This window comes from Martes martes, assembly GCF_963455335.1.
Source record: "Martes martes genome assembly, chromosome: 1".
NCBI classification, from domain to species: Eukaryota; Metazoa; Chordata; class Mammalia; order Carnivora; family Mustelidae; genus Martes; species Martes martes.
The window spans coordinates 115,962,706-115,976,750 of NC_137888.1; the positions used below are offsets into that span (position 1 = coordinate 115,962,706).

General features: G+C 36.4%; 1 protein-coding gene across 2 annotated transcripts in view; it reads right to left on the reverse strand.

Moving 5' to 3' along the window:
• Positions 1 to 14,045, reverse strand: part of PAK2 (p21 (RAC1) activated kinase 2) — a 90,765-nt gene that overhangs the window by 15,914 nt on the left and 60,806 nt on the right. For both annotated transcript variants that reach the window (XM_080827278.1, XM_080827279.1), the window contains 10 exons: positions 13,756 to 13,856; positions 13,270 to 13,417; positions 11,202 to 11,233; positions 10,421 to 10,528; positions 8,663 to 8,795; positions 6,863 to 6,926; positions 5,337 to 5,385; positions 4,722 to 4,834; positions 2,824 to 2,941; positions 502 to 601 (listed from right to left, as the gene is read on the reverse strand). In XM_080827278.1, coding sequence (XP_080683404.1) covers positions 502 to 601; positions 2,824 to 2,941; positions 4,722 to 4,834; positions 5,337 to 5,385; positions 6,863 to 6,926; positions 8,663 to 8,795; positions 10,421 to 10,528; positions 11,202 to 11,233; positions 13,270 to 13,417; positions 13,756 to 13,856 — 966 coding nt within the window. The remainder of the gene's footprint in view (positions 1 to 501; positions 602 to 2,823; positions 2,942 to 4,721; positions 4,835 to 5,336; positions 5,386 to 6,862; positions 6,927 to 8,662; positions 8,796 to 10,420; positions 10,529 to 11,201; positions 11,234 to 13,269; positions 13,418 to 13,755; positions 13,857 to 14,045) is intronic.

Genomic DNA, 14,045 nt, shown 5'->3' on the forward strand with positions numbered 1-14,045 from the left:
GAACAGAGGTTTTGTTTCTAGTCATCTCTTAGGTCAGGGTCATAAAGCCCTCCCCCAAATAGGCCATGCTCTATCAAATCCTAAGAAAGCTGAACAGCATAATGACAAAGATTTACCCTAATAACAGAGACAAATTCAAGCTTATCTTTAGAAGACAGTACCAACATGAGGACAGTCCCAGGCACTGTTCCTCAGTGCTTTACATTTTTAATTCTCAGAGTAACTAAGACAGTAACTATATTATACATCTGAGACAGTAACTATTATTTTCCTTACCATCAGAGAACATAAATAGATTAAGTAACTCACCCCAAAATTATTCAGCAAGTAGTAGCTGATCTGCTATTTAAACCCAAGCTGTCCAGCTGAGAATCCATATTCTTTACCATTTTCTCCCTCCCCTTCCATATATTAAGTCACAAAAATATTAATAGGTTTCTTTTTACTTAAACAGAAGGCAGAACTATAGTAATAAATGTTACTTAATCATTTGCTACTTACTAAGTTTAACGGATCCTTCCATCCCCAAAAGCACGTTGTCACTTTTGATGTCTCTGTGGATCACTTGATTAGCATGTAAAAACTCCAATGCCTGTAAACACTAAACAAGAAAAACACCTATCAATGAAACAGTCCCTGAAAAGTCTAAAGGAAGTGAGTCAGTACTTACCGCCTAAAGCATTGCTTCAGAATTCTAATTGAGTCCCTGAAAAGTAGGTGAGAACCTGGGAGGTCCAGTTCTATCCAGCTGTTCACTGATGTGATGTTAGGATATTTTCTTCATTTCTTTTAGAGCAGATTTTACATAAAGTGATTTTGACAACTTAGACACCACTGATGAAAGAGTAACTTTCCTCTTATGCCATGTTTCAGAAAGCATAGAGTCAGAAGTAAGGAAAAACTGCCCCCTTCCTTAAAATTCAAGAACAAGATTAGAGTTTTAAGATCTGCTTGCCCCTGTTTTTTAATATTAACTGAATATAAAATGTAAGCTTGGAAAAAGTTGTATTTTTATTTCTTACTCCCACTAGAGGAGACAACAAAATAAAGACTGTACATTATAAATAACAACTAAAAATCTCATTTAAAATATTCTACTATCCATTCAAGGAAAGACAGATAAACTGTACTACATTTACCAAGCATTTTTTTAAAAGATTTTATTTATTTATTTGACAGAGAGATCACAAGTAGGCAGAGAGGCAGGCAGAGGGGGGAGCAGGCTCCCCGCTGAGCAGAGAGCCCAGTGCGGGGCTCAATCCCAGGACCCTGGGATCAGGACCTGAGCCGAAGGCAGAGGCTTTAACCCACTGAGCCACCCAGGCGCCCAAGCATTTTTTTTTTAAAGATTTTATTCATTTATTTGACAGGCAGAGATCACAAGTAGGCAGAGAGGCAGACAGAGAGAAGGGGGAAGCAGGCTCCCCACTGAGCAGAGGGCCCGATGCGGGGCTCGATCCCAGGACCCTAAGACCATGACCTGAGCCGAAGGCAGAGGCTTAACCCACTGAGCCACCCAGGCGCCCCCCCAAGCATTTTTTTTTTTTTTAAAGATTTTATTTATTTGTCAGAGAGAAAGAGAGAGCACAAACAGAGGGAGCAGAAGACAGACAGAAGCAGGGACTTCTCAGTGTGGAAGTTGATCCCAGGACCCTGAGATCATGACCTGAGCCAAAGGTAGATGTTTAACCAGCTGAGCCACCCAGGCTCAGTTCTGCATTTACCAAGCATTTTAAGCAGATTCTTGAGAACAAATCCTCCCCAAAACACTTGTACAACAGAAACAAATTTGTCACAATCCGAGGACCTCCTAAAATAATTTTTGTTTTTTATTTTTATTATTAATTTTTTTAAAGTTTGGAGCTTTTTTTTTTTAATTTAAAATTTTTTTAAAAAGATTTATTTATTTATTTATTTGTCAGAGAGAGAGAGAGAGAGAGAGAGAGAGAGGAGCGAGAGTGAGCACAAGCAGACAGAGTGGCAGGCAGAGGGAGAAGCAGGCTCCCTGCCGAGCAAGGAGCCGGATGTGGGACTCGATCCCAGGACACTGGGATCATGACCTGAGCCGAAGGCAGCTGCTTAACCAATGAGCCACCCAGGCGTCCCTCCTAAAATAATTTTTAAAACAATTATAAAAAGAAATTATTAGAGAAACAAATTAAGTATGGATACATTCTTGAGTTTTTGTCAGCTTTTAAGTGGCCACTCTTTGTTAGAGCTATGTTATTAAATACCATATTCATAACTGTTAAAAGAGTTCTTATTTCCTCCCCTCCTGAAACAACCAAATGGGCTACCCCTTCGGTGGAGCATAATTAACTCAGAAATAAAAATTTTTAGTTTTAGTTTAGACTTAGGCAATTTGGCAGAATTCTACTGGCTTAAGCAATGGTACGTCTAAAAATTAAATAGTGAATATCAAGAAACACCTAGCTTTTCACCTCTGAGGAGATTAATAAAGCCAGAAGCAGACTTAATACTTAAGGTGAACTTGTGTCCTGCTTTGTGAGAGACAGTCCTTGTTTCCACTGTTGAGCGGCCTTTCCTTTCACTCTTAAAAGTACCCTGTTGGGATGGTAAGTTTTAATGACGAACTCCCTGAAATTTACCTGTGAGCTGGTCTCTTCAAAAATCCATACTTTATTCCAGAATTAGCCTGCACAGGAAGGATTAAATGGTATGGAGACAACTTACACAGAGTATGTAGAGAAAGTATCACACATAGTAAAAATCACCTGTGCGAAAACTCTCCTCCTCCATTTCTTTTTTAACCTCCTGCTAACTATGCATGGCTGTAACTTACGGGAAAAGGAGCACACTCACCTCTCTGCAGACAGCGGCGATCTGTGCTTCATCCATGCAGGTCTCTGTCACAACATCAGTAAGCGATCCCCCAGCAAGGTACTCCATTACCACAAACAGTTCATCTCCCATCAGGTAACTAAAAAAACATGGAAAACACACAAAATACACACGCGTTTTTACTTTCACACCACTCTGCGATGAAGAATTCAAATGTCAGACTCCCTAATCAGGAAGGTAGAAAGCTGGAAGCTGTGAGAGCCAGGAAGAAAACCGGCCAGCTGCAACCCCACAGCGCGGGAAAGTAACTGACAGGCACTAGGACTTTTCTGAGTGATTTCAGAGCTGGCCTACAACTGTAACTTGGTCATTTCAATTAATATAACACTGTAAGGAAGGAATCATTTGTTCTGTTTTACAGATGAAGAGATGGAGGCTTGGAGAAGTTACTCATCCAAGTTCACATAGCTAGTAAGTGACAGAACAAGCATCAGAAGCCAAGTGTAATGGATTCCAAAGCTATGGCTTATCTTACCCACCCTCCAATACCGACCTGACGTAGTACTTTCAAAAGCAGGGAAATAGACCTAGAAAACTGATTTTTATGAACATGGCCTCCATTACTAGGGCTAAAATCTAAAAATGTATTATCTTTTTCCCATTCTAAATACATTTATTTTTTTTTTTTAAATATTTTATTTATTTATTTGACAGAGAGAGAGATCACAAGTAGGCAGGGAGGCAGGCAGAGAGAGAGGAGGAAGCAGGCTCTCCACAGAGCAGAGAGCCCGATGCGGGGCTCGATCCCAGGACCCTGGGATCATGACCTGAGCTGAAGGCAGAGGCTTTAACCCACTGAGCCACCCAGGCGCCCCTCTAAATACATTTAAATGTGGAAATAAGAAAGTCACCTATAATCTTCTATCTCCACCACAATCACTTTTTAAATTTTCATTTATTTTTCAATTCTTTCATTTGCATATATGTAACTGCTTAAGAATCCCCTTGTCATCGTAGAATATAATTTTCTATTCTGCTCTTTGTTCTGTTATTTAACATCAATTCTTTTTTTTTTTTTTTTTAAAGATTTTATTTATTTATTTAACAGACAGAGATCACAAGTAGGCAGAGAGGCAGGCAGAGAGAGAGGGGGAAGCAGGCTCCCTGTTGAGCAAAGAGCCCGATGCGGGGCTCGATCCCAGGACCCTGGGATCATGACCTTAGCTAAAAGCAAAGGCTCAACCCACTGAGCCACCCAGGAGCCCCTTAACATCAATTCTTAAATGAGGTTTTGACAAACTATTTGCCCATGAACGACAGGATCTAAAATAGAAACATGATCTGAAAGTCTAAAAACCATGTAGCCAGGCACTGCTGTCAGTCAACACATGAATCATAGCTCATTTCCTTAAAGTTTCTGCTTCTGATCACTTGTAATTAATATAAGCACCAGCAGTAATGTCCTTCATTTAACTGCTCTCCCTTACTTGCCAGGTGATATATATGTAGAAAAAAGCCTGCTGAAGTGCAATGTGCCCCACCCCTTTAGAAGATTTATTAGAGAGCGAACGAGCATGCGCACATATGGGGAGGGTGGAACAAGGAGGGAGGGGCAGAGGGAGAGAATCGCAAGCAGACTCCTGCACTGAGCATGGAGCCCAAGGCCTGGCTCTACCTAGGCTTGATCCCATGACCTGGAGATCGTGACCTGAGTGGAAACCAGAAGTAGGACACTTAACCAACTGTGCCACTCAGGTGCCCCTGGAATGTGCTATTTTTTCTTTTACCTCTCTTCCTCCTCCAAGCTTACTTATCAACACTGACACCTACTCTGATCAAGTGCCTGAGTTAGCCCCCAAACTACAAGATGTAAAATTTCCACTTTTTCTCCCCACTGTTTAAGAAATATTTGTATTTACCTGTCCAAGAAGTTAACTATGTTGGGATTCTTTAATTCTTTCATCACCAGAATCTCATTAATGATTAATTCCTTCTTTGGCTGTTTCTGTAAATTAATCTGTTTGATAGCAACCTATGATGGAAACAGAAATTTAAAAAAAAAAAAAAATCAGAACAAGTCTCCCAATTCTCTCAGAAAATTAAAAACACCAACCAGGTAATGATTTACTTTATTGTATATCTATTACATTACACAATGAGACTGTAACTTACTCACAGGTAGTACTTTTACTTCCACACTGCCTATGAACAATGCTTTGTAATACCTAGAGCCTAATTACTTTAAGATTTCTCCTGAAGCTGATTACCCAACTCAAGGTCATACCAATGCCAGGAATTAATCCTATTTTCATTCCAAGCTGGAAAAATAATTTTTTAAAGATCTGCTTATTTATGAAACTCAATGCATAATTCCTTTTTTCCCCTATTAAGAAAAGTGCTATAAAATACATAGAGTAATTCTTTCAACATATTCAACTGAAAAAAAGATTCCCATTGATTATTCATAGGTTTATCTAGTTTCCTCCTATACTAAAAGCTAATGGTAACACCCAGAAGTATGAAAAAGTAGCTACCTCCTGTCCCAATGCCACATCAGTAGCAGTGAAAACTGTACCAGAAGCCCTAGGGGGAAAAAAGACATAACCAGATTTAAGGTTTCTAAATCACTATCATTTATATATCTAAAGACTTTATACTTAGAATAACTAGAAAGGGATTAAAGAACATTTAAGACTTAACATTTTTAAACAGGAGTAAAAGCAAGCACAAAAGGGGAAAAAATAAGAAAAAGGCAATCCTCCTAGCCAAAACTTGTTAGAAATTTGTCATCAATATACCTACGAAAATGTAGGAAAAGATAAAGGAAAGAAAAAATACATACTCATGGATCTACATCCCTGCTTAAGAAACAAAAACCAGCAAATAAATTTGAAGTCCTTGCATGTGCTTCCCAAAAGCATCCTTCCATGCTCCCAAAAGTAATCGGTATTTGGTGTTTATTCTGTAGTTGATGTGCATCCTTTCCATGCATTTGTCTATACTTTATGTCTATCAATGGCCTAGGTGTATATCACTAAAATAAATTCAACATAATTTTTAAACTTCTTATAAATGGCTTCATTTTATGTATTTTTCTGGAATTTGCTTTTTAATTTTTTAGATTTATTTTTTATTTTCTGTTTTGAGATTTGCTTTCTTAATTTAACACTGGATTTAGGGCAGGTCTTATACTTGCTCCCTCATTACTATTATTTATATTATTCAATATATTATAATTTATCCATTATCATGCTCAAGAATATTAAGATGATTTTCAATTTTTGTTATTAAACCAGTTATGCAATGAAATTTAGGGTTGTTTTTTTTTTTTTTCTTAAAGAGAGGTAGAGGTGGAGGAGAGGCAGAGGGAGAGGAAGAGAGCAGGCTCCACACCCAGCATGGAGCCCCATGAGGAACTGATTTCACAACCCAGAGATCATGACCTGAGCAGAAATCAAGAGCCAGATGCTTAACTGACTGAGCCACCCAGGAACCCCACCAAATTTAGTTTTTAGATCAAAATTCATAAAGAGGTTTTTAAAATAGACTTAAGCTCTCTTTCTAAATTCACAGAATACTGTCCAGAGATTAATAATAATAAAAATTCAAAATGTTCATTTGCTCCCGGGCAACAGAAACAAAGTTAAGTATAGTTTAAAAACACAAATTACTGGACAAAAGCAGATCAGTAGACTCAAACTTCAATACTCAATAACGTGATTAAATACACAGTTTTACTGCCTATCATCTTGTAGTAAATGTTCTTATTGTCTTTTTACATATATTTGGTGGTCAAAAAAAACATATTTGGTGGTCAATTTTTCCATCTAATCTCTTAACCACCAATGGGAAACAACATTTAAGAAAAAAACAATGTACAGTCATTGCTCAATAGGTCACTTTTGTAACAGCAGGTAGAAATAAATACATTACTTATTTACACAAATCCAAGAATACCATGCATAGAATGCCCTAAGTGCTCAATGTCAACAGGCAGAAGAGATACACTATACAACCAGGAATTACTACCATACTGTTTAATACAGTCACAAATACTTACCCTTGCCCAATTTTTTCATATCTTGTGTATTTTTTCTTAGGGTCACCTATGCTCACAATAGTTCCTATTTTAAACAAAAAAACAACAACAAAAAGTTGGAAGCTTAGTCAAGCATTTCAAAATTGTAAACTAATATCATGACTCCTTTTAATAAACTCTACTGATTTCAGAACACTGGTTTTCAAACACAACTTTCAAACACAAGTTTCAAAAATTACGTATGCTGGGGCATCTGGGTGGCTCAGCGGGTTAAAGCCTCTGCCTTCGGCTTGGGTCATGCATGATCCCAGGGTCCTGGGATCGAGCCCTGCATCAGGCTCTCTGCTCAGCAGGGAGCCTGCTTCCCCCTTTCTCTCTGCCTGCCTCTCTGCCTACTTGTGATCTCTGTCAAATAAATAAATAAAATCTTTAAAAAAATCACGTATGTTTCACACAGAAACTAAAGAAACTTAAGAAAGTATCAGAAGCAAGAAGACATATTATTTCCATGAGGTTGGACCTCCTAGCTAATGTCTTAATTATCCTCTTTCTCAAAAATAAACACCTTAAAATGACCAACTGTGTTTAGTCTGCCTAAGAATAAAGGGGTTCTCAGGATGTGGGATGTTCAGTCTTAATCGAGAAGTTGGTCATTCTACTTTTCATAAACTCTACTGAAATGTATTAAACTAATGGTAAATTATGAAACTACTTATTATCAGAAATAATATATAAATGATATCCAAATAAATAACCCTAAATGGCTTTTTTGGCTCTTCCCACATACCTTTTCTCTTCCAATATATTTAGGAAACCACTTATTTCTATAAAGATGACTCTACTTTAGTATGAATTAATCATATCTGTTTTAGGGAAGTTCACAAAGTCACAACTAAGAAACAGTTTTACAATTAGTATTTGGACATAAAACTGTAACAATATATTCTTATTACCACCAAGCCAAAACATGAGAAAACCATGCTAAGTTTTCACTTGCTCAAGGTAAAAGTAGGTATGATCATATTAAGGAAACACACAAATAACCCAATTTTATATAAGTATCCAATCTCAGGTCTACAGCCACTTTAGCTACAGTACTTTTCCGTGATCCTTGATCCCTCTATGTCAGTGTTCTTTATAACTACAGTTGCTGTAGACTTGTAATGGACATTGTTGCTACCCTCTTCCTGGCACTGTGTACATTATTTCCAATGGTTGATTGACTCAGGCCAATGACAGTTAATGGACGAAAAGGGAGAAGAGAAAAAAAATTTAATGTCTGCACATATATCTATACAGGAAGGCCATATTGTTTAGTTATTTGGGAACATTTTGTATTCTCGTATTGAGAAACTGTAAGTATATATAAATATATACAAATTTCCTTTGATAAGGGTTCCAACCATAACCCTCAGATTTGGCCCTTTGGGAAAAAGTATTGCTCCCGAAGGTACTGATCACCGCATATATTACTCAATAGTCAATACATAATTAACAAGCAAATCAGAGTATGAATTTGGCTTTACTAGATTTTAATGGAAGCGACTGTTCCTAGAAGGAAACAATTTATAATTTATGTCTTTTTAGTCTTTAAGATTTTATTTATATATCTGACAAAAAGAGAGACAGAGAGAGGGAGTAGCAGACTCCCTGCTGAGCAAAGAGCCTGAGCTGAAGGCAGACACCCAACCGACTGAGCCACCCGGTGCCCCTATAATTGATGTCTTAAGCCAAAACACAGGGTATAAATTAAAATCCATCTGAGCCAAATGTGTCAAGAGCTGTTAACAATTTAAGAATAATGTAAAATAGGTAACATACTTAGTTTCTCCATAATCTCTTCATCTGTCATTTTGGTCTTCTTTTTCTGTTTGTCAGAAGACTTGGCACCGCTATCAACATTAGAATCACCAACTGGTGCAGGAATAGGATCAATTACAGACCGTGTATAAATCTGCAGAGAGACAGTTCGTTACTGAGATCCGAGGGAAAGTATTTTTAGGTATTCCTACTGGTACACTATTCAGTTCTTTGATTTTTAATCAAAGCTAGTTTTCTCCAGTGTTCTAAAGAATGAGAATAATATTTTCAACTTGTCTTAATAAAAGACCCATAACTAAGATGAATAAATGTTAAACACTTTTGGCACATGATGTATAGATTTTAAAAGTCTGTCTAGCAAAACACCAGATCTCTGAATGAAATTTAAGTTTAGCCAGATCTAAAAGGATATGCCAGCATTCTTACTACAAAAGAGAAATAAACAGCAAAATTACAGAAACCATGATGTTGAATTAACTATTAATTCTCATAAAAACTTTTACCAAAAACCCCCAAAGAACAAAAAAAACCTTTTACCAAAGATGATTTCTACCATTTCTTTTTATTTTTTTAATTTTTTATTATTTTTAAAGCTTTTTATTTAAATTCAATTAACACATAGTATATTATTGGTTACAAAGATAAAGGTCAGTGATTCATCAATCTTATATAATACCCAATGCTCTACCATTTCATTTCATTTTATTTTATTTTTTTTTTAAAGATTTTATTTATTTATTAGAGAGAGAGAGAGTACACAGGCAGACAGACACAGGCAGACACAGTGGCAGGCAGAGGCAGAGGGAGAAGCAGGATCCCTGCCGAGCAGAGAGCCGGATGTGGGACTCGATCCCAGTACGCTGGAATCATGACCTGAGCCGAAGGCAGTTGCCCAACCAACTGAGCCACCCAGGCGTCCCTACCATTTCATTTTAAACAGCCAATTCTAGGAGGTAAAGCCAGAAAACAAAGCCCTTTACTGTTAGATCAGGACTCAGCAACAGCAGTCCTCAGAGCCCTCCCTGCTGATTGTGCCAGCACTCCAGGGCACACCACCTTCCTGCCCTTTCCTTGTACTGGCACAGGGATACAGGACTCTTTCTCTAAAATCATTATTTCTTTTTTAAATACGTTATTTATTTATTTGACAGAGAGGCAGGCAGAGAGAGAGAGTGGGGAAGCAGGCTCCCTGCTGAGCAGAGAGCCCGATACGGGGCTCGATCCCAGGACCCTGAGATCATGACCTGAGCTGAAGGCAGAGGCTTAACCCACTGAGCCACCTAGGCGCCCCTAAGATCATTATTTTTTAAATTGTTCCCTATCTGATTGGGAATTTCATTCTCTGCTCCTGAATGACACCAAGACTTTAAGAGAAACGTAAAATGGGAGATTATTTACACAATTTGGGTAAGAAGTAAGATTTAAGTTTTAGATATAGCAGTTATCTGCACTGAGAAAAACAGAGAAAGCCAGAGAAACAGATGAATTCTCTGGAATAGAAGGAGTAATATAGAAAGGAAAAACAAAGAGGTAACTATTTTAACTTTTAAGGAAGTCATTTAATTTTAATTAAAAAACAAACAAACAAAAAACCTAGTTTTTGATGAATGATTTTTAGGTAAAGATCTCCTCATCTTTCCCCAGATTTCCCCATACTGAAGGTTTTTGAAAATTAATCACTGGCAGACAACTACAGACTGCTGTTTCTTAAAAACACACATGCCCTGATATCCACAGTCCAAGTACCCAGACACGCACTGATTTTGTATGATCCGGTCGTGGGGCAATAACAGGAGGAGCAGCCTCTTCATCATCATCATCTTCCTCTGTTACTACTGCAGAAGTTTCTGATCCCTTGGTACTCAGCTGCATTAATCACATGAGCAAAGCAAGGAAGACAAGTCAGATATAACAATAAACATACTTGAAAAAATGTATTTAATAGCTCATTTCAAAATGATAAAACCTCATTGGTTCTAATCTAATCACTTAAAAAGTAAAAGGAATCCTATAACTTACAGAAAAGTTTATGAAATGTTTACAGTAAGTACCAAGTCTTCTTAAGAGAAAATCTATACCTTTTATATGGACAATTTTATGTCCTTTAAGCCCTAAAAGGAACCAATCACTTTGTTTGTTAAAACCAAATATAAAGATCCTGAAGGATTTGTGTAAGTCAGAGTCATTTTCGGTCATTTAAGACAGCTAGATTCACCTTCAAAAATGGTGGTTGACGAAATAAAAGATGTTAATTTTTATAAAGAGCTTACTACATGCCAGATGTGTGCTAGGTAGGTATGTTTATTACTGCACTTTGTCTTCATAAAACTCAAAAGAGATTGTTTCCTCCTAACTGAGGAAACTGTTTACTTAATATGGGTTCCTTATTTGCTTAATCAAGTGGCTAGCTTAAAACATATTAAGTAGTTATTTATTTCTGATGGCTGTAATTTATTTTAGAAAGCTAAATAAAAACTGAGATTCGTTTTGAGTAACTTAAGTTAGAACAAGAGCTACAAGAAGTAATATATTAACTTACTGCTGGTGTTCCAGAAGGGAAGCCATCTTTCTCTGAATACAAAACAGAAAATAAGGCTAAGTCAACAACTCAAAAAATAAAATGTCTATATAATAAAGAAAAGGAAAAAAAATAAGGGGAAGAAAATACAAAGCAGAGCAAGTAAAATGTTCTTAGACTGATTACATTTGAAGATGAAGTAAACCTTGAGAAAAATGACAATACCAGTAATCAAATATGAATTTATACGAGACTGTGTTAACAAATCTCAAATCTTAATGGAACTCCGTAAATTTACTAAAAATCATTGACTTGCATACTACAAATGGGTGAATTTTATAGCATTTGAACTACATTTTAACAAAGTTATCAAAAACATTTGTAACTATACTTCTCCATGTGTATATATTAAAACAGAAGTTTATTCATAGCAACACTTTCTCCAGAAAAAAAATTGTCTATCTAGAAACTTAAAGCAACTACTCAGACAACAGGGACTGTGAAAAGGAAAATACCTGACATAAATTTTGATCAATAAGAAAGCATATTCCTGAAGGCAAAATGGTTTGTGAAGACTAAACGTTGAAACATTCATTCTGGAGTTTAAAAGAGCAAGTTTTGTTTTGTTTTACTTTTCAATAGGCCCAGAGACTTTTACATTTTTATACATGTATATAATATCTAGCAATATATGCTAAATAAGATCATTAACTAATATAATTATGGAATTATAATATACATTAATATTATTTAACATATACTATACATTAGTGAACATATGCAACATACTTATATGTGTTATTTGTATAAATATATAAATACATATTTATAAATATGATTATATTAAAGGTATATAGTTAATATAACTTTAACATATATAAACTATATAATATGAAAAATAAGTGAAAAGAATATACCATTTTCTGGTCAAACGCTGATTTAAAAAAATACTAATTTACAGACTTACTGACACAGAAGTTCTAGGGACAAGTCTGACCTTTTGCTAAGGATATAGAGATCAAGATCTAAGTAAAAAAGAGAAGATCATTTGGCCAAGAGCTCTCTATTTTTTCTTTTGAGCACAGCCCATATTTCTGAGAAAATGTAATCAACTGCAATTAATTAATACATATATGATTTTAGGGGTCAGAGAAACATAAAGACACCTTGGGGATGTAATTAGCAAAATCCACGGGTCCATGGGTCAACAAATAAATTACAAGGAAAACAGTATGAGAATCCATGTGAGGGTAGCCTAAACATCAAAAGAGAATCAAGAGATACAGCAAGCAACTATATTGCATGGTCTTTATTCTAATCCTCATCTGAACAAATAAACTATTTTTTTTAAAAACCCACTATAGGGGCGCCTGGGTGGCTCAGTGGGGTAAGCCTCTGTCTTTGGCTCAGGTCATGATCTCAGGGTCCTGGGACCGAGCCCCACATCGGGCTCTCTGCTCTGCAGGGAGCCTGCTTCCTCCTCTCTCTCTCTGCCTGCCTCTCTGCCTACTTGTGATCTCAGTCTGTCAAATAAATAAAAAAAAATATTTAAAAAAAACCCAAAAAACCCACTATACTCCAATTCTTACCTAATGATAATCTAATTCCAAGGTATAAAATCTTTTCATTCTAATGCTTATTTTATGTTTATATATTTGATAAGTTTTAATTTTTGAATGGACTTAAACATTTTTTACTTCAAAGTCTGTGTATTTAAATATGCAAACAATGCTCCTCCTGTCCTACTAACAATAAATATATTTCTAGTATGAACAGGTCTATAAATCAGCGCCTTTCTCTTTTATTGCTGGGAGTTATTCCAAAGCAGTGACATGAAAAAACAAACAAAAGGCCAAAACATCCACTTTTGGCAAAACTAAGAGATTAACATACTCCCCAGACTCCAAATTATGCGTAAAAGCTGCTCCAATTAGTTTACAAAAGGCAGATCTACACAGGGGCAACAATAGAGACAGGAACCATACTGCAGCTTTTTACTCTTCCAGAAGCAATCTTTTTATCTAGGTGTGCTTCCCAATTCTGCAATCCCATTTGAATCAGCCTTTTACCATACAGTATGACGTCTTACCCGGAGGAGTAAAGCTCAGATATTTCTGCTTCACTGTGTTGGAGTCATAGAACTTTAAGACATCCAGCACAGCCTGAGGATTCTTCTTTTGCTCTAGTTTGGTGATATTAGAGGTCTGTAATAATCGAGCCCACTGTTCTGGCATGCCCTAACAAAAAGATATTCAGAAATTAATTGTTTTGAGTTGCTCCAATAAAATCAATTTCCAGAAGTAAAAGACAAAACACATAAAAAACAAGCCAATCAACTGTAGCCTTGATTAAATTATAAAATGTCTTATTTTTCTAAAGCTATTTTGCGTAATTCTAAATAATGGGCTCAGCTCCCTAAGAAAAAGATACATCCAAACACAAACACTTTTATAAGAAATGAAAAGCACTAAGAATTCACAGTTAATACATGGATAGAACAGTTAGCTTGAAACTGAATACTGCAAAGAAAGGTTTGAGTGCTGATACATAATAAGTCCCAACTGGGTAAACTTACAGTGAATTCTCCAGTAACCGCATCAAAGCCAACATGAATGGTATGCTCAAAATCAGATGGAGGAGAAATTTCTGGCCGCTCCTTTTCCTTCTTCTTACTTCCTAGAGGGCATTCAAAAAAGAATCAGCCTATTTAAACAAGATTAATCAAGGTACTCATAATCCTGTTTCTCCCAAGAACCAATTACTAACAAAGTTTTTCTAGAAGAGATTTCCCCTAAAGACACTGGCTGATAGGAAACTGATAAAAGTAAAGTAACCTATTCTGTCTTCAAGCAGAGGTGGGGACAA